A 19,649-nucleotide genomic window follows, 5' to 3' on the forward strand; every position below is an offset into this window, starting at 1 on the left:
TTAGAAATGGTATGAAAGCCGACCGTTTTCGTATTTTTCGTTTTCGAGTTATAATGATACTTTTCTTTTACCGTTTTTATATAATATGAGATATCTATCGTATACTTTATACAATTTACATTTTTTCTTGTGTTCAAGTGAACGAATAAGAGAAAAATAAAAGTTATAATTACTCTAAATACTATGAATGATGAAAAATAGTTGTTTGTTATTATATTAAAAATAGATAACATGCCACTTTATTATATATTTATGGAAACTATAATATTCATCTTTCCGATTAAAGTTTATTGTTTCGATCGTTTTCGATTAACCGATAATTCCGATCCTAATTCCGATCCGTTAGTTTTTCGTTTTAGTTTTCATTCCATTAGAAAATAAAACATGAAAACAAAATCAATCTAACTATTTTTCGGTCGTTTTGGACCATTTTGATCGGCAAGCACAACATGCTCCTTTGGAGTGTGGCCGCACAGCGAACGGGCCTCGCAGGCCTCGTGCTTTCAGCTCATGTATTACAGTATTCCCTATGGCCCGTGTCAAGCACGCACGCACTATATAAAATACACTTATATACATACATGACGTGTACTACGACAACGACGAAGAAGAATGAACAGCTAGCAGACGTACCGGCGGCCGATTCACAAGTGTACAGAAAACGATCGACTCCACTCCAACTATACATATCCTACTATGGCTTTTGCTACAACCCGATGGATCAGAAGGCATGCATGCATGTACAGGCAGGCATGGCCATGGCGATGCCTGCAGGCTGCAAACGAATTTGATCAGATGGCTGACACCTTGGGGACGGCGACGGGGTACCTATCGATGTCGTCCATCCAGGGGTTGCCCCGCTTCTCCTTGGCCGGGTTCACCGACCGGAGCGCCTTCCACACGGCGCTGTTGCACTTGAATCCGGAGCCGAAGGCGATCTGCCAGGTGCGGTCGCCCTTCTTGATCCGGCCCTTGGCCTCGGCGTAGGCGAGCTCGTACCAGAGCGAGCTGCTGGAGGTGTTGCCGAAGCGGTGCAGCGTCATCCTGGACGGCTCCATGTGCCAGTCGGTGAGCCTGAGGTTCTTCTCCAGCTCGTCCAGCACCGCCCGCCCGCCCGCGTGGATGCAGAAGTGCTCGAACGCCAGCTTGAAGTCCGGGATGTAGGGCTTCACCTTGCGCTTCAGCACCGTGCGCGCCACCAGCGTGGCGAAGAAGAGCAGCTGCTCCGACATGGGCAGCACCAGCGGGCCCAGCGTCGTGATGTTGGTCTTGAGCGCGTCCCCGGCCACGGCCATCAGCTCCCTGGACAGCGACACGCCCACCCTACCCTCCCCGTCCTCCCGCTGCCTCACGCAGCCGAAGCAGCGGTCGTCGGCGGCCCTGTGCGTGCGCACCGTGTGCACCAGCTGGTACTTGGACCGGCGCCGCGCCGAGCCGCGGTTCGACAGCAGGAGCGCCGCGCCGCCCATGCGGAACAGGCAGTTGGACACCAGCATGGAGCGGTCGTTGCCCAGGTACCAGTTGAGGGTGATGTTCTCCGTGCTGACCACCACGGCGTAGGTGCCCCGGTGGCACTGCAGCAGGTCCCTGGCGAGGTCCACGGCGATGATCCCCGCGCTGCAGCCCATGCCGCCGAGGTTGTAGCTCGCGACGTTGCCCCGGAGCCTGTAGTGGTTGACGACCATGGCGGACAGCGACGGCGTCGGGTTGAAGAGGCTGCAGTTCACCACCAGCACGCCGATCTCCTTGGGCCGCACCCCGGTCTTGGCGAACAGCTCGTCCAGCGCGCCGAACATGACCATCTCGGCCTCCTCCCGCGCGCTGGCCATGGACGGGTTGGGCGGGATGTTGAGCACCGCCTCCGGGAGGTACGTGTCCTCGCCCAGCCCCGACCGCTCGATGATCCGGCGCTGGAACTCCACGTTCTCCGGCGTGAAGGTGCCGAGCGACTCGGTGCAGTTCATGAACCGCGCGCGGCTGCACCTGCGCTCGTCGCGGGGCCTGTAGCACGCGAAGTCCACCAGGTACACGGGCCGCGGCCGCGTCAGCGCGTACGCGGTTGCCGTGACCACCAGCGCCGTGGTCGCGACGAGCACGGACGCCAGGTTGTACTGCAGGCTCTGCCACAGCTCCGCCAGGTCCCGCGCCGTGAAGGTGGAGAGGTGCGCCGCCACGAGCCCCGGCAGCGGGGCCAGCAGCAGGTACGCGCCGTGGCTGATCAGGTGGTGGTACCCCAGCTTCACGTACTTGAGCTTTACCGACTGCTTGAAGTCCGGCATGCTGCTCGCCGCCGCCGTCGTTCTTGGGTCGTCGTCGGCCATGTCGATCAGCTAGCGAGCGAGGACGGACAAGGATCGCCAATCACCTGCTTCGACGTGTGGGCGATGGAGCGTCAGCCCGCGCCCGTGGTCATATATAGTAGACCAGAGCAGACGCACGCAGGCAGAGGCACCGATCTGATCGAGCTCCGACTCGGGGATCCAAACGGAAAGATACGCGGTGGGAGAGGATCCGCGCGCCGCCAGCGGTGGGCCGGCAAGCAACGGACCGGTGTGTGCTGCGTTTTGAAGGCCTGAACACGCTAGCAGCGCATCATGCGTCCCGCCTGAACGCGCCCGAAAAACGCAATGCGGATGGGGGCTCGACGGCGACGGTTACACTCGGGCAGGCGTCTCGCGCGGTCGCGCCTGGGAGGAGGACGGGAGAGCGGGCCCCGGGGGGAGCGCGACGTGTCGGTCCGGCATCTTGTAGTTCGCGCGCGGGCGCGGCCGAGCGAGGCGGTTGGGAGAGCCGTGTGCGCCTGCGCGGGCGCCGGTCCAGCCAGACACGCGGCCGGCCGCGGAGCTCGGGGGACGAACGGTACGCGAACGTGCGGTGCGCGCCTGCGCTGCGTGTGGTGGACTTGCACGCCTTTCTGGAGCGCAATAACACGCACGTGTACGCGATAGACCGTAGACGTACGTAGAATATCTCCTTTCATTCCCTCCGTAGTACTAAGGGCTTGTCTTGATTTCCTTGATAAATTTTAAAGCTCTAGAAAATTTTAAGCATTTTAGCTCGGTTTTGAGGCCTAAGGCTTTAATATTACTTTTTTACATCTCTGATCAAAGTTTTTTTAAAAAATATTTGATTTCCAGTGAGGTTAGAATGTCTCTAATTTTGAGAACGGGGAGTTACATGAGCGCATAATTCAGGGCCATTTCGTTGCTCGCTTTGGTGTAACCCTGTGTGTCAGTGTGTGCCATGAAGTCCTTCGTGGAAGGATTTTCTTTTTTTCCAAGTGGATATTTGGACTCGCTCTGGTGGATGGTTAGTGTAGTGTGTAGGTAACAAAGTAGTGCGGAAAAGGCAGGGTCAAAGTCTCAAAGAGGTGCTACTTTATTCACCAAACCACCTGATCACATCACACTGCATAGATCATACATAGTGGTCAGAGGATGGATATACACAGCCGATCTCATGTTCCTTTCGTCTCACAAGCACGCTACTGACGTGCCCAATCGCAAGCACTGCAAGTTTCCTCCTAGGTAGCCTTTCCGGTGAGTGTGAATCCCGTTACTACAAATATATTCATTGCAGCACAGCGGTCTCTGTTCTGTACTGTAAAAACAATGCATTTTAAGCCGTCGTAGGTCGCGAGAACCGAGAACACGGGCTGACCAAAAGCGACGACACAGAATCCACCGGACACGTAGAACAGAAGTGAAAAAAAGAGGCAGTCGTCAAAACTCAGAAAAGGATGTTAAGAAAGAAGAACCGCGCCGTAGTTTGCTGCAAATACGCGTTCACCTGCTGCTTGATCACGTCATTGACCTGTATCCGCATGAGTTCAACGCACCTGATTTGGACCAATTCACTACATCAGTAAGCGACCCGAGAATGCGTCTCCATCGTTTATTATTAAGCTCTCCGTTAGCCAGTAACCATCCCATGAGCCTCCGACTCTCTACAGCAAGTAACAACAGTCGATTAAACCCACCGGATGGCTGAAAATCACGGCAAGTGAAGTGAAAAGCAAGCTGACAGAGTGACATGTACCTGAACCATTGTGGATTGAAATATTTCTTCCTCCTCTGGCCGGGCTCCTTCTAACCAAACTCTTTGTTTAAACCGGTCCTGCTCAACACGAATAGCGTAAACTTAATACTCAGATAATGGAGGTCATCATGTATGTATGTCCGATTTGCCTTGTTGTACCTCTTCAACCCATAAGCTGCTTAGTGCTTAGTATGTTTCTTCCTTTGTGGCCCAGCAGCGCTCTGTAAGCTGAATGGTGGAACAGACGCCGGAAGCGTTCAAACAGGAACAGTATTGGCGGCAATCAGTAAGTAACACAGTCTGGCTGCCAGTGTAAAGCCAGTAGGAATAGGTTTCAGACCACCTGTCCTAGACCAAACTGTCATCCAAACTAAGTTGACCTTTCGAAGGGGTTCAAAGCCTGCAAACTAGTAGGACCGCACGACTTGTCAGTCTGACCAAAGTTGAGTTCATTTAACACCATACCCAAGGAAATGAACAGTTTTCATGCTTGTATAGTTACCCGGTACATGACCTCTATCCCATAATCTTGCCGGGGCTGGTCATTGTATTTTAAGGACTCAAGCTGGTATTCAACCACTTCTTCTGCGTTAAACTGAACGATAGAGTCATCATAAATGTCGACCAAAATGTTTATGCTCTTTTGCGATTATTTTCAGACAGAACAAAGATATCACATTCAACATGGGACCGAAAGGCTTTCTCTTGCGGGTTTCGAACAACAGCAACTTCCAGTTTTCTCGGTAAAAAAATAGCAACTTCCAGTCAGTATTGCAACCCATCAAGTTCAGGATTAACTTCCAGTCAGTATTGACAACTGAAAGTGAAAAGACAGCAGTCCTATCCGTGGCCCTTTTGCGCTACGCTGGAGAGAAACATTAGGTAGAACAATAACATATGAGTTTATATACTATGACAGTTGCCTGCCCAAATCCCTGAAATTATATTCTATAAAACTGAAGGGGAACCACTAGTCCGTTTGATTTATTGAACCATTTTACCGCTTAATAGACTTAGGACCTGTTTGTTTCAGATTATAATCTCTCCAGATTATATAATCTAGCGCAAATAATCCATTAGGTAAACAAACAACTAGATTATGGATTTAGATTATATAATTTAAAACCTAGATTATGATAATCTCATAATCTCCCCAAGAGTAGCTTATTTGAGATTATTCTGGTAAAAGACCCGCTACCCATGGTTATGTAAATAGAAATTACAATATATGTCATCCTTCTTTTCTCACCTCAAATAAACAAACAAGGGTATTGTGGGCCTGTTTGTTTCAGCTTATAGATTATATAATCTGGATTATAATCTAAATTATATAATCCAGATTATAATCTAGATATATTATAATCTATATATAGTTGTTTGGTAGTTTAGATTATACAAATGTAGATTATTTACAAAGACAACAATACCCTTATTGTTTATTTGAGGTGAGAAAAGAATGATGTCATATATTGTAATTTCTATTTACATTACCATGGGTAGTGAGTCTTTTGCCAAAATAATCTCAAATAAGCTAGTCTTGAGGAGATTATGAGATTATCATAATCTGGAGTTTAGATTATATAATCTGAACCCATAATCTATATGTTTGTTTAACTATTGGATTATTTGCGCTAGATTATATAATCTGGAGAGATTATAATCTAAAACAAACAAGGCCTGTAGTCTTTGTGAATAATCTACATTTGTATAATCTAAACTACCAAACAACTATATGTAGATTATAATATATCTAGATTATAATCTGGATTATATAATTTAGATTATAATCTAGATTATATAATCTATAAGCTGAAACAAACAGACCCTTAGTCACTCATAATATCCTGTCAATACAATGCTCAGTCAGGTACACAAATTTCAGTTGATGTGTGTTCCTGAAAACTTTTTTTTGGCTGAAAACGACCCCCCCTCCTCGAGTTTTATTTCAATCATCATGGACTGTTAGAATCACGGTAATCAATCCAAATGATACTTTCATAGCGTTTTGTTCCATTCTTATGAATATATATATTTACTTTATCGCTGAAAAAAGTGAAGTAGTAGTCACCAAAACGTGTTTGAGAACACACTAGAAACCAAAACCAAAAGCCCCATCAGCTATCCGTGTCTGCCCTGATCACGCAACCTAATCTAACTAGATTCCGTAACGTGTACTCAACCTGGCTGAGACTTCTCACACGCGCAGAGGATGATGCAGCGAGGGACAAGGCAAGTCGAAACGGCAGTACCGAATTGGAAGAGAGGAAGTCCGGCACGTCCGACGGGGCGGCGGAGGCTGAGACCCTGAGGCGCGCCGCGGCGCCGCGGCGACGGGACCGTGGGCCTGGGTGTCTGTTGTCCTCCAGCAGCAGCAGCCGACGCGGGTTGGCGCTGGCCTTGGCGGGAGCGCGATCGGCTTCGTGTTTGCAGCAGCGGACGATGCCATTGTTGCAACTTGAGATGTTTCTGCTTCGTTTCCGCCTCCAATTTATTCAGGACCAGAAGATTCAAGCCGGTGAATTTTCCTCAACGTTTTTGGGCTTGGGCTGAGCCCGGCTCCACGCTTCCGCTAAGTCGTGGTGGCCTTAGGATGATGGAGGCCCAGTAAGGTTGATGGAGGAGGACATAATAATAATCAAACGACCCTCTCGCTTCGCCCTCGCGCTGCTTATCCACTCGCGCTCGCGGAGCAAGCGGTCACCAGCTTGGCCACGCGCTCCTCCGCTCGTCGGCCCCGAAACCTCTCCAAAACCCTGCGGCCGTGGCTCCCAGCGCCATGCGCGCCTCCTCCGCCTCCGCTTCCAGAGATGCCGCTGCTGCCCACTAAGCCCGCACCCGCACTCAATCCGTTCCTCCTCCCACTCGCCTCCCTTGCCTTGCCGCGCGCCCTCCCGCCCATCCGCCTCCACGCAAAGAAGCGCCTACGCGGTCTCAGCTCGGCCGCCGTCTCGGCTGCGGCGTCCACCTCCTCTTCCGCGGACCCGAGCACGGAGCTGCGAGCGCTCTGCTCCCATGGCCAGCTCGCGCAGGCGCTCTGGCTCCTCGAGTCCTCGGCGGAGCCGCCCGACGAGGACGCCTACGTCGCGCTGTTCCGCCTCTGCGAGTGGCGCCGCGCAGTGGAACCGGGGCTGCGCGCGTGCGCGCACGCAGACGACCGGCACGCCTGGTTCGGTCTCCGCCTCGGGAACGCCATGCTCAGCATGCTCGTCAGGTTCGGGGAGACGTGGCACGCGTGGAGGGTGTTTGCCAAAATGCCTGAACGGGATGTCTTCTCCTGGAACGTCATGGTGGGCGGGTACGGGAAGTCCGGTTTGCTGGATGAGGCGCTGGACCTGTACCACAGGATGATGTGGGCAGGTGTGAGACCGGACGTGTACACGTTCCCCTGTGTTCTGCGGAGCTGTGGGGGCGTCCCAGACTGGAGGATGGGGAGGGAGGTGCATGCACATGTTCTTCGGTTTGGGTTTGGGGAGGAGGTCGATGTCCTGAATGCACTCATGACCATGTACGCCAAATGTGGGGACGTTATGGCTGCACGGAAGGTGTTTGACAGTATGACCGTCATGGATTGTATCTCATGGAATGCGATGATTGCTGGGCATTTTGAGAATGGTGAATGCAATGCAGGGTTGGAGTTGTTTCTTACCATGCTACATGATGAGGTTCAGCCTAACCTCATGACAATAACTAGTGTTACTGTTGCATCAGGCTTGTTATCTGACGTAACCTTTGCAAAGGAAATGCATGGACTTGCAGTGAAGAGGGGTTTTGCCGGTGATGTTGCATTCTGTAACTCTTTGATTCAGATGTATGCGAGTCTTGGTATGATGAGGCAAGCAAGAACAGTGTTCTCAAGAATGGATACTAGAGATGCCATGACATGGACAGCTATGATATCTGGGTATGAGAAAAACGGCTTCCCAGATAAAGCTCTTGAAGTGTATGCACTTATGGAAGTGAACAATGTAAGTCCTGATGATATTACTATTGCAAGTGCCCTTGCTGCTTGTGCTTGCTTGGGGAGTTTGGATGTTGGTGTCAAGTTGCACGAACTTGCTGAGAGCAAGGGATTCATAAGCTACATCGTAGTTACAAATGCAATCCTTGAAATGTATGCAAAGTCCAAGCGTATTGATAAGGCTATTGAAGTTTTTAAGTGCATGCATGAGAAGGACGTAGTGTCATGGAGTTCAATGATCGCAGGATTTTGCTTCAACCATAGGAACTTTGAGGCTCTTTACTATTTCAGGCATATGCTTGCAGATGTTAAGCCCAATTCTGTCACTTTTATTGCTGCGCTTGCTGCTTGTGCTGCTACTGGGGCTTTGAGGAGTGGTAAGGAGATCCATGCACATGTTTTAAGGTGTGGTATTGAATATGAAGGTTATTTGCCCAATGCCCTTATCGACTTGTATGTAAAATGTGGCCAGACAGGCTATGCTTGGGCACAGTTCTGTGCACATGGTGCAAAGGATGTTGTGTCGTGGAATATCATGATTGCAGGTTTTGTTGCTCATGGTCATGGGGATACCGCTTTATCGTTCTTCAATCAAATGGTGAAAATAGGAGAATGCCCAGATGAAGTTACATTTGTCGCTCTGCTATGTGCTTGTAGTAGGGGTGGAATGGTCAGCGAAGGTTGGGAGCTTTTCCACAGCATGACTGAGAAATACTCTATCGTTCCAAATCTCAAGCACTATGCATGCATGGTGGATCTTCTAAGTCGTGCTGGGCAGCTGACAGAAGCTTACAACTTCATAAATGAAATGCCTATCACACCAGATGCTGCTGTTTGGGGAGCCTTGCTAAATGGATGCCGAATACACCGGCATGTTGAACTTGGGGAGCTTGCTGCAAAATATGTCCTTGCATTGGAGCCTAATGATGCCGGATATCATGTCCTATTGTGTGATCTGTATGCTGATGCTTGTTTATGGGATAAATTGGCTAGGGTGAGGAAAACCATGCGGGAGAAAGGACTGGATCATGATTCTGGATGTAGCTGGGTTGAGGTTAAAGGAGTGGTCCATGCATTTCTTACAGATGATGAGTCGCATCCACAAATCAGAGAAATAAATACTGTTCTTGAAGGAATATATGAGCGGATGAAAGCATCTGGTTATGCTCCTGTTGAATCTCATTGTCCTGAAGATGAAGTATTGAAGGATGACATCTTTTGTGGTCATAGCGAAAGACTTGCTGTTGCTTTTGGTTTGATCAATACCACACCTGGCACCTCAATTTCTGTCACCAAAAACCAATACACATGTCAGAGTTGTCACAGGATATTGAAGATGATTTCTAATATAGTACGAAGAGATATAATTGTTAGGGACAGTAAGCAACTCCACCATTTTAAGGATGGAAGTTGTTCGTGTGGAGATGAAGGTTTTGGATGAAGTTCTTGCAGAGGGGAGGCAAGCTTAATTATGTTGCATATACGGATATACCCTTGTGCTATTATTCATCTTGTACACGTTCATCCTGTCAATACAATGCCATGGCGATACAATGCTGTCAATACTAAGCAGAACACATTGCGTTCTGTATAGCAGTTTGTGCAGATACTCAACCTGTTACATGGCAGTAGGGAAAGTTATACTCAAGTAATGGGACCTAAGATTCTCACACATGTCATGAAAGGTAATTTCATGCTTCTTGTCTTTCCCTGGTTAGTTGATAAAAATCAATGTTGTTTTTCTAACACTTATTTTTCTTCCTTGCAGTCTCTTTAAGAATTGATTCTTGGAGCTGATCTTTGCTTGCAACAACTTGCCAAAAAAGAAACAACCAAGTAAGCTTGAGCTATACAGGATAGTCTAGTTGGTGTCTAATGTTGTGTTGAATAGGCTTTATTTAGTCTTAATGTTACAGTAGTGCGCATCAACTATTTTGAGATCGACTCCGAAATGATTCATATGTTGAGATCGGAGCTGATCTCTTCTTGTATGGCCATAAACCTAACACAACAGGACTAATTGGGCTGCACCAAGAAGTTTGCTATAGGTAAAGGAAAAGTGTCTCATTTGAAGTTTGGTATGTTGAGCAGCTTCGGAGGAACTGGTCCAGAAAACATATTATTCTCGACATTTCTGTTTAGAGGTACATAAAGTATTAGAAAGAGCCAAAGAGTCACGAATATTGTATGCATGACAGAACATTTATGACAATAAATTATTTGAGGTGTGAATTTAACATCATTTGGATTTATACTAAATAAAATTATATGCCCCATGCATCATGTGAAAGGGATGTCCGTGGCTGTTGTTTGTTGTAGAAATCTGATAGGCAAGATACAAACATTAATGTATCCACTTTTCTGGGGATGGGGAATAACTGGACCCAAAAGCAGAACTGGTCAATTGCATTAAAAAGCCCAGAGAAATAGGCACCCAAAAGAACTGGCTGCATTTTAAATTTAATTAATTAATTAATAAGAAAATAGGCACCCAAATTCGCCTCGACGAGGACTTGAACCTGGGTGGACCTGGGTGGTCTGGGCAGTTAACCAAATAAGTTACTTTGTCATTGTTTCATGAGCAAATGAACTAGCTCAGCTTCATGAGCAGTTATATTAGCTCAGCTTCATGAGCAGTTATATTAGCAATAGCAAAGGGCTCCATAAAAACAGTGAAATAAGTTACTTTGTCAATATCTTTTTTTCCTTTTTCCAACTAGCAAACTATGCTGAAGGTGCATTTACAATTACTACACTGCGAACTATACTTCTGAACCTGAAAGCCTTAAGAGAGCACTAAAAGGCTATAACTTTTGTCGAGTAAATTCAAGGTGGCTTCGCTAATACAGCATAGAGTTATCACATAGCAAGTCTAGGGCTAATTTAAGTCGCCTATCATTATAATCTGTAGTTTAAATTCAAAGGAATAGACCCACAGAGTATTACTTGGAGGCGGTCTTTTTTTTTTGGTTAAATCAGCAGTTAACTGCCCAAATAATTGCAGATATTCTGCTTAATCTGTAGATTATGATGAACTATAATAAATGAAAAGTTAACTGACAACAGAGAAGAGGGTCTGGACATACAAATCTTTGAGGGAGAGATCCTGCAAGACATCAAGGGTCCCAGATAGTTGATTATCCTGCATGTGCCTGTGCAATAGAAGATCATGAAAGAGTATGTACAAGGTAAGAGGGTAAATATAAAAGGAAACGGTCAGTAGAATTACAATGTAGTCAGTGATGCCAAGCTTCCCAATGAAGGTGGTAATGGACCACTGAAGTTGTTGGAAGAAATATCATTGTGATCAAAGGTCAGATATCATCAAGCAGTTTGCATGAAGGGGTGGGAGGGAAGGAAGGAGGGAGAACATACAGATTTACAAGTTCTGTGAGGGAATCAAATGTATCTGGTAGTTTTCCATCTAGATGGTTATCATTCAGTGACCTGGTAAAAGAGAATCTTGACTCTTGAGTCAGTTAATTGATGAAAGTAGAAAACAGTAATCTATGACATTGTCGTCTAGGAGGGAAAAGAAAAGGAAAAAAGGAATTACATGGCTGTTAGACTATGGAGTTTTGATAATGACACTGGAATGCTTCCAGTTAGTTGGTTATCTGAGAGAAAGCTGCAGTAGCAAGGAACAAAATATCCCATCATCTAACCAAAACTAAAGAAAATTTCAAGCGTAAGCATAACCACATACATATTCTGCAGTGTGACAGGTAGATCTTCCGGTATGCTTCCACCGATATTGTTGTTGCTAAGATTTCTACAATGGCAAGAAAGCAGACAATCACAAAGCTTGATGGCATATTGAGATACAAGTAACACTTATACCAGTATATAAAGTATCCTCTGTTCACCTGTTTAAACAGTACAATAGAATTGGTACAGCCATTACCATTTTTTCTCAAAAAACTGCCATTACCATTGGCAAAGAAAATTGTGAAGATCGTGCCCTTACATTTCAGTTATTGAAGTGAAGTTCCCCAGGCTGCCTAGCTGTCCACCCAAATTTGCAGCATTGGAAATTCTGCAAACAATTAGTTGATAAAAGCACAAAATGAAAAAGTCTTATTGGCAAAAGGTAACATATTGAATAACTGGCGTACATTGAGGTTATACTTGAGCCGGTGAATGTGACACCCTGCCAGCTCTCACCACAGGGATCTCCACCACTAGCAGACCATCCAGGTAGCTTTGGTGATCCAAGTGCAACATAAAGTCCATTTATAGCAGAAACTGCATGTGAATGTAAAGCAATGAGCCAATGACAAACAATGTTTTCAAATCATGATATGAATGTATAGCAGACCGTGATTTTTTGTGCGTGTTTGGGTAGACCCATTGTGTTAGTGCAATTGACTGTCTACAGATCTGCGGTACAAATATCCAAGCCAGTTGGTTGGGCCCGCGCTCCCGACGTGCCTGCCGAACTATGGCACACGCCACCGGTAGTTTCACACGCCAAGTCAGTAAACGAGAGAAGTACACGTTCCCGGCGCTAAAATCCAGCGTCAAAGTCGGAATCAACCGCCGTGATCTGACCAGCCACCTCTGTTCTATTCACCAGACGCCCGCCGCTTCTACGGGGAACGCCTATTTACGTGGCTCCCGCGTGCACGAATGAGCCGCCCACCGTCGATCACGCGCCGCCCGCCGAGCACGAATCCAGAAGCTCTTGGGAATCGAGCGTTCATGGCGGTCCCCTCCATCAGCTGCTCCCTCGGACCTCCAGCTCCCGTCAGAGAAGCTTCCGCTCGCCTGAGGCAGCCGTCGCCGACGCCGTGGTAAGTTGCTACGACGTCTCGCTCGCCCCAGATCGGCCGCGCCATGTCCGGCAAGCCCGGCGGCGATGGCCAGACGTCGTCCCGCAAGAGATCCGACCGCCGTGACCGTTTCACCGTTATATCTGCAGGGCGGACGGGCTGCGGCGGGCGTGCGTGGCGGGCGCGGCGGCGTGCGTCGTGTTCGGGACGGCGGGAGGCGGCGGCGGCGGCGTGGCCGCGTCGGCGCCGCCGCGCGACGCCTCCGTCGCGGCGGCCCCGCGGTGGAGCGACCGCCGGGAGTGCCCGCCGTGGCGCGCCAACTCGCTGGAGAACGTCGTGCCGGAGAACCTGCCCCGCCCGTCGGCGCGCCGGAGGTTCAGCACCGTCAAGCGGGCGCCGCGGAAGGCCCCCGCGCTCGGGCCTCAGGCGGTGGCGCCGTCGCCGTTCCTGGCGCTGCGATCCGGCATGGACGACTGCTTCACCCTCTAGGCGAGTAGGCAGAGGTCGTGCTAGGGCTGACTATTCCGCAGCTGAATTTGTTATATTTGTTCTGTATATTGTAGTTCGAAGCGAACGGAAACAGTAGGATATATAAGCACGATTCTGTTGTAGTTCCCTTGGGTTTTCTTTCATCGCATGTTGTCCCTGTCTCGTATAGCTCCTCCGACATCAACGCCAAAAAGCCACACGGCACGAGGCCAAAAGCTGTTGTTACCTTGCTTCTACCGCTGTTTACTTGGTTTTAATTTGAAACAGATTTTACCTTTTGAACATTGGTTTGTCTATATAGATTAAATATCTTACCAAGGGGGCCCCGCGCTCCAGACGTTCCTGCTTTCCCTTTCCACCATGGACCTTTCCTAGATACGCAACCACAGCACGCGAAATGAGCTATCGCCGCTACCGCTACTGTCCATCGTCCAAGTCGGAATCGACGGCTCTGATCTGTTCGCCAAACAGCGACCGTCCACGGGAACACCGTATAAATAATGACTTCCCGTGCCTCTGTCCAGTCCACCGAAGCTTCTCACTAGTAAATGGCGGCTCCCTCCTCCACCGCCGCCACCATCATCAGCTCCTGCTGCCGCCTCGGGCCTCCCGCTCCGCCCGAACAAGCCGCTGCAGGCGCTCGCAGGACGCAGGCGCCGGCAGCAGGCGTGTCGGCGTCGCACGCGCTGCGCGGGGCGTGCGTGGCAGCCGCGGCGTGCGCGGCGATGGGGATGGCGGGCGGCGGCGACATAGCGCTGGCGCGGGACGGGGCATCCGTCGCCGCGTGGACCGACGCCATGGGCGCCGCGCGCACCAAGGCGCCGGCGCCGGCGCGGTGGAGCGAGCGCAGGCAGTGCCCGCCGTGGCGCGCCAACTCGCTGGAGAACGTCGTGCCCGAGAACCTGCCCCGCCCGCCCGCGCCCAGGAGGTTCGACAGCGTCTCGGTCTCGGCCGCCGCGCCGGACTTGGTGGCGCCGCCGTCCTCTGTCCTCGCGGCGGTGCGCCCCGGCACGGGCTGCTTCTCGCTCTGACGCGCCGCGGGCAACTGTGGAGATCGGAGGTTGTAAGAAAAAAAAAGCGACAAATGTGGAAATTGGAAAACGCAATATGTACACTATAGGTTTTATTGTCTCAGTATCTCATGAATTCTTGCCGGCAACTTTTGTGTTGATGGAAGTAATTTGCCCATACACCACTACTACTACTACTTGCTTGCACATGAGCAAATTTTGTGAGCGATGGACGCTGATGGCCGAGGCCAATTTGAAATCCTCTGGTGATGTTACTTGGCCTGTTGCTTTCGTGGAAAAGCAGAACAGCGTGGAAATGCACGAAAACAAAATGGAGAACGATCGCTCGGCTCGGGTTGGACGTACGACCTGCTTTGGGCTGTGTCTGTGTAGTACCGTTGTCTGAGCTGAACTCAGCGAGCGCCAGTAGTACAACGAGCTTTCAGTAGTACAAGACTGCGACAAGAAGAAGAGGAGGGAGCCACACCGACGAGGTCAGGGTGAGCTCGGTGAGGCACGTATGAGCTGATCAGGGTACAAGCAATAAAATCAAATACAAATCTCCCTAATGATCGCCGATCCACACGATACACGCGATAAAGATCATGAAATAGTACTTAGATCTGTAGATTTCTTAAAATATCTGCCTAAGCTACAAGCTACGTATGTCAGCATATATGACCAAAAATTCGTAGACGTAAAGTAGACCCACGAGGCCTGGATAGGATTCGACTGCGCGGGATCCATCGTCCTCGGCCGGCCCAAGTACTTTGAAAATCTCCCGTGAGGGTGAGCCCATAAGCAGTTTTGTCAGCAAAAACTCGGAGCCCAGTCGAATCCTGTTCGGCACGGTCCTCGCCCCCTCCCTCTCCTTGGTTTGGCTTCCAGCTTCCTTTCCGAACTGAGTAACTGACGGAAGGGCCCCACGGGCGATTCTGTCCGTCAGTTTGTCCGCCGACACGGACCTTGCTGAGCGAAGAAACAGTGAAGGTTTGGCGGCTCCAAAGAAAGAACCACGACCCGCCGAGCAGGACCTTTTCAACGCGGGCGACTCCAGCGTAGCGCCCGCCGGCAAGAAAGAACTCAAGCCTCGCGGTCACGTTCACGTAGCCAGATATCACATCGCGTGAACACACATTGACCTGGCACCTCCATTTCCAGCCACAGATCAGCTGAGCTTCCCAAGCTGCCCTACGATGGCAGTACAGTACATAGTATATAACCATCCATCCGCCAGCCCCACCTACACCTCGCCGCGCGGCACCTGTCCACAGCCCCGTCCGTCGACACCACCACCTGCGCGCCAGCAGCTGTCGATCCCTAGTCCGTCCGCCCTGCACCGCACGCAGGCCATGGCCAGCCTCGTGTCGCAGCCGCGCCACAGCATCCAGACGTACTGGGCGCGGAGGAGCTACCTGCGCCTGCGCTCGCCGTCGCGGCGCCTCAGGGTGGCCCGCTTGGGTGCCGGCAGCGGCAGGGCAGCAGCGGGATCCGCTTCCGCCGCGTCGACGACGACGTCGTCGTGGAAGGCCAGCAGGGTGGCGCGCCGCGCCGCGGCGTTGCTGGCGGCGCCGGGGCTCCTGCTCGCGCGGCTCCGCGACGCGTACGTCGACGCCATGGTGGCGCTGGGCGGGTCCGGCGGCGCCGTGCGGCCCTGCGCCGCGCTGGCCCGGTCGCGCAGCGGCGCCGAGGCCGGGCTGTGGGACAGGCGGGTGCCGCTGGCGCGCCGGGGGAGCGGGCGCGCGAGCCGGCGGGGCGGCGGCGCCGCCGACTTCGAGCGACGTATGATGGCGCACATATACAGCGTGGTCGTCACGCCGGAGCTGCCGTGCGCCGCCAGGGCTTGAACTCTTGACACCCTTGGTTTCCTGTTATGCTCTGTTCAGCTAGCTGCTCATCTTAAATTCTTGCTACTCATTACCGCTCCCTCATCAGTGGTGCTGCAAAGGCCAAAGTGTATGTTCTGGAAATTCACAATTACTGGTGCATGTACCGCTCCCTCATCAGTGGTGCTGCAAGGGCCAAAGTGTATGTTTTGGAAATTCACAATTACTGGTGCACGTATTAAATCATAATCATCTATCAATTTAATTTTTGCCAATAGCATCTTTGGAGTAGAATGGTCAAGGATAGTGATAGAAGACGTCGTGCCTCTCGATTAGTCGATTCTTCCGATGACTTCCCCTTCCCGGCGCTGCCCGCCTTTCCCCAGCAGACCCAAAGGCTGCGCTTTGTATGAATTTTACAGGAAGTGCTCAAGGCCTCCGAAAATGGGTCGGCTTTGTATGACTACTAGAACATGAGGCGCCCGCAATCGAACAACACAGAATTTAGTGTTAGTGCAAATAAAGGTTACAATTTGCTCCGCTCCTTTACTAAATTTATTGGTATTTTTAACAAGATATTGCTGCTACTCCGTCCTAAGCATGATACAACCCATGTTTTCTAGTATTGGCTAAAAAATGACCAACATTCGTAAATTCATTTTTACTTGTAGACAATGGAAAAAGAAGTTCACAAGTCACAGGTGGCACACAACGTTAGTAATAATCTTTTAACTGTAAGTGCAGAAAATATATTATTTAGCCTGAAAAAAATTCTCCAACCCATAATTCAACCTTAAGAATATGCAGATAAAATTTGCTATTACAGTCTAACATTTCCCCACACGGAGTCCTGAACACAAATTCTAGAATCTATGTGGGTAAAGAAACAAAAACACAGAGTTGCTCCAAAATTATCAGTTGCCATCAAAACCTTTAGGACACTCATTCTATATTAAGGGGTTTTCAATACTGCTTATGGATAATATTCCTTGGATTGACGATGCATCATAGCCCTCACTTTTGCTGCAAAACATCAAACATAGGTTAGCCCTAAACCGTGTCAGGTTTAATAACCTTGATAAAAAACATTTCCAGTGTAAACAACTAACGCGAGTGTTAGCTTATCTTCCACTCAAAAATTTGTATGAATCCTACCCCATTCTATCTGATACATAGAGCAAGAAGCTAATATTTACAACCCTACATACCGTTGGGTTGAGTAGCAAATCAGATCTTGGATTCGCGGGTATAGGTTTGAGGCCGAGGCAAGAACACATCGGACGAGCTCACGCATCGCATGGCGCGAGACCGTTGCAAGAGCTCGCCTTTGGTCGCGGCCTAGTGGACAACGCAGAAGCAGGTGTTGACGACCATGCAGACATGTTGGTCCTTGAGAGCGGTCGCGACGGGTACACGGAGGCATGCGACGACCGCCTGCAACATCCTCATGAGCATGTCCTCCTCGGGCGGGCTGAGCCCTGACCTCGATCCAACAGCTAGCAACGACATCGATGGCCTCCCTGAGCGCTTGGCCCGTGAGGGACACAATCTTTTGGAGCGCGTCGAGCGAGCTGGAGGCGACGGTGGCGTCGGCGTCGGCGTCGTCGGAGCGGAAGACGTCAAGGAAGGGCCGCACCACGACGATAGGGAGCGCGGCTGCTGCCGAGGGAGAGAGTGAGAAAGCGAGGCGGCGTAGCGCGGTGGGAATTGGATGGGACTTAGGAGAGGGAGGTGCTTCGGAGTGAGCAAGACAGGAGAGAGGTTGGGGAGGGGAGTGAGAGGGAGAGGATATGGCTTTGCTCACAGAGGCATTTGACTAAGGGGCAAGGCTTCGCTTGTCGAGGTCCTAGCTCGCCGGATGGCCACGTGCTACGGCTCCTGAAAGTTGCCTAGAGGGGGGGTGAATAGGCAAGTTAAAACTTTTTCAACAAAAACTAGAAGCAAACTGGGTAAAACTGAATTGATCTCGAAATTCACCCAGTTAACTTTGGAAATGAGATGTTCTAAATGATCCACAAGGTTCAAAAGTAGTAGATCTGAGAAGGGCACTTCTCAAAATCCACACACCAAAAAGATATAAACAATCTTCCACAGAATGGTGAGAGAACGAAGAACACAAACAAACACAATGAGCAAGAACACAAGAGACACAAGATTTATCTCGAGGTTCGGTCACACCACCAAGGTGCCCTACTTCCTCGTTGAGGCGCCCACAAAGAGCCGGGTCTCTTTCAACCCTAATCCTCCCTTTGCCGACCACAAAGGTCAAGCTCACACACTAATCTTTGCTCAAACGAGCGGGTAATACAAACTTTCTTGTGGTCTTCCACAAGATTTGGAGACTCACAAGAGACACCTAGTCGTCTAGGAGCTAGAAGCTCCAAGAGTAATGAATCCACAAAGAACTCAATGTAGTACCAAAGCTCGAATCAAGAAGAAGAGCAAGAGAGATTTAGAGATGAAGCACAAAACCGCAACTCTCAAGCTCACTCAAAGATTTCTCTCCAAAGATTTGAAATGGGAGAGGCAAGAGATGTGTGTGAGAGAGAGGGAGGTGTTTCTTGGGTTAGAAATGGAGTTCAAATCGTGCTCACTGCTGTGGGGTGAGAGGTAGGAGGGAGTATATATAGGTGGAGTTCAAAACTAGCCGTTGGGCAGATTTTTCTGTCTGAGACCAGTTGAACCGCCCCCTAGGGCGATTGAACCGCCCCTGGCAGGCCTGGCAGCCTGTCTGCCAGTTTGACTGGCAGACTGACGCGCAGACTGACCTGCAGACTGGTCAAGTTGACCAAGACCGGTTGAACCGCCCCTGACAGCTCCTGGCGACCTGTTTGCCAGTCTGACTGGCAGACTGCAGATCAGAGGTCAGAGGGGTCAGAGACCAGCTGAACTGCCCCTCAGGACCAGTTCAACCAGTCTTGACCAGTGAGTTTAGGAGAGAAAACCCCAGCTCAACTGCCCGGAGGCAAGTTCAGCTGGTGTATGGTCAAAGAGGTTCACAGCTGAAGTTGAGTTCAGCTGAAGTTGAGAAAGCTCAACTCAGCTGAAGTTCAGCTCAGCTGAAAAGCTCAGCTGCAGCTGAAGAAGCTCAACTCAGCTGAAGTCAAGTTCAGCTAGAAAGCTCAGCTGCAGTTGAAGAAGTTCAGCTGCTTTTCAGCAAGAACACTCTAGGTTTCTCAAACCTAACCATGGTCAACCATAGAACGTTAAAGAGATTTTTGCTTTTCAAAAATAGCTTTTGAATAGAGAGGTTTGAGCTTTGGCAAACACCAACCTTCTTTTTGGATCCCCTTTATAGTACGACGATTCCTATACTCAAGTTAAATAAAATATAATGAAGTAAACTCCTTGAGTCATTGGCGTCTCATGTGTGATTTCTCCATGGCATTGCTTCATAAGGATCACAAACATCTTTGTCTCACCTTTTGAAGCAAACATAAATCAAACCCTGTGACTTGTACCATATCACCATATGTGAGTTCAAATCATGGCTTCAAGTCACCGTACTGATGCATCAACATGTTGTAACTCTTCATAGCTGATTAGTTCATCGACT

General features: G+C 49.8%; 4 protein-coding genes across 4 annotated transcripts; 3 read left to right on the forward strand and 1 right to left on the reverse strand.

The window, feature by feature from the left end:
* Positions 1-402: 402 nt before the first annotated feature.
* On the reverse strand, positions 403-3,104 carry LOC103630762 (3-ketoacyl-CoA synthase 11). Its single transcript, XM_008651826.4, has one exon. The coding sequence runs from the start codon at positions 2,319-2,321 to the stop codon at positions 792-794; it is 1,530 nt and encodes a 509-aa protein (XP_008650048.1). The 5' UTR covers positions 2,322-3,104; the 3' UTR covers positions 403-791.
* Positions 3,105-5,628: 2,524 nt separating this feature from the next.
* LOC103630763 (pentatricopeptide repeat-containing protein At1g15510, chloroplastic) lies at positions 5,629-10,272 on the forward strand. Its single transcript, XM_008651828.3, has 2 exons — positions 5,629-9,681; positions 9,765-10,272. Exon 1 carries the CDS (start codon positions 6,846-6,848, stop codon positions 9,435-9,437), a length of 2,592 nt encoding a protein of 863 aa, XP_008650050.1. The 5' UTR covers positions 5,629-6,845; the 3' UTR covers positions 9,438-9,681; positions 9,765-10,272.
* A 1,949-nt stretch (positions 10,273-12,221) lies between these two features.
* On the forward strand, positions 12,222-13,422 carry LOC100275322 (uncharacterized). The gene is made up of 2 exons (NM_001149426.2): positions 12,222-12,789; positions 12,918-13,422. The coding sequence occupies exons 1-2, from the start codon at positions 12,626-12,628 to the stop codon at positions 13,255-13,257; spliced, it is 504 nt and encodes a 167-aa protein (NP_001142898.2). The 5' UTR covers positions 12,222-12,625; the 3' UTR covers positions 13,258-13,422.
* Positions 13,423-13,785: 363 nt separating this feature from the next.
* LOC109940239 (uncharacterized) lies at positions 13,786-14,489 on the forward strand. Its single transcript, XM_020539665.2, has one exon. The coding sequence runs from the start codon at positions 13,806-13,808 to the stop codon at positions 14,286-14,288; it is 483 nt and encodes a 160-aa protein (XP_020395254.1). The 5' UTR covers positions 13,786-13,805; the 3' UTR covers positions 14,289-14,489.
* The last annotated feature ends 5,160 nt before the right edge of the window (positions 14,490-19,649 follow it).

Source organism: Zea mays, chromosome 6 (genome assembly GCF_902167145.1).
Source record: "Zea mays cultivar B73 chromosome 6, Zm-B73-REFERENCE-NAM-5.0, whole genome shotgun sequence".
Lineage (NCBI taxonomy): Eukaryota > Viridiplantae > Streptophyta > Magnoliopsida > Poales > Poaceae > Zea > Zea mays.

Excerpts from the sequence above, each read along its gene's own strand:
- LOC100275322 (NM_001149426.2), top strand. The coding sequence starts at position 12,626 with ATGAGCCGCCCACCGTCGATCACGCGCCGCCCGCCGAGCACGAATCCA. Across the intron at positions 12,790-12,917 it reads CAGCCGTCGCCGACGCCGTG|GGCGGACGGGCTGCGGCGGG; the intron begins GTAAGTTGCTAC and ends TTATATCTGCAG.
- LOC103630762 (XM_008651826.4), bottom strand. The coding sequence starts at position 2,321 with ATGGCCGACGACGACCCAAGAACGACGGCGGCGGCGAGCAGCATGCCG.
- LOC109940239 (XM_020539665.2), top strand. The coding sequence starts at position 13,806 with ATGGCGGCTCCCTCCTCCACCGCCGCCACCATCATCAGCTCCTGCTGC.
- LOC103630763 (XM_008651828.3), top strand. The coding sequence starts at position 6,846 with ATGCCGCTGCTGCCCACTAAGCCCGCACCCGCACTCAATCCGTTCCTC.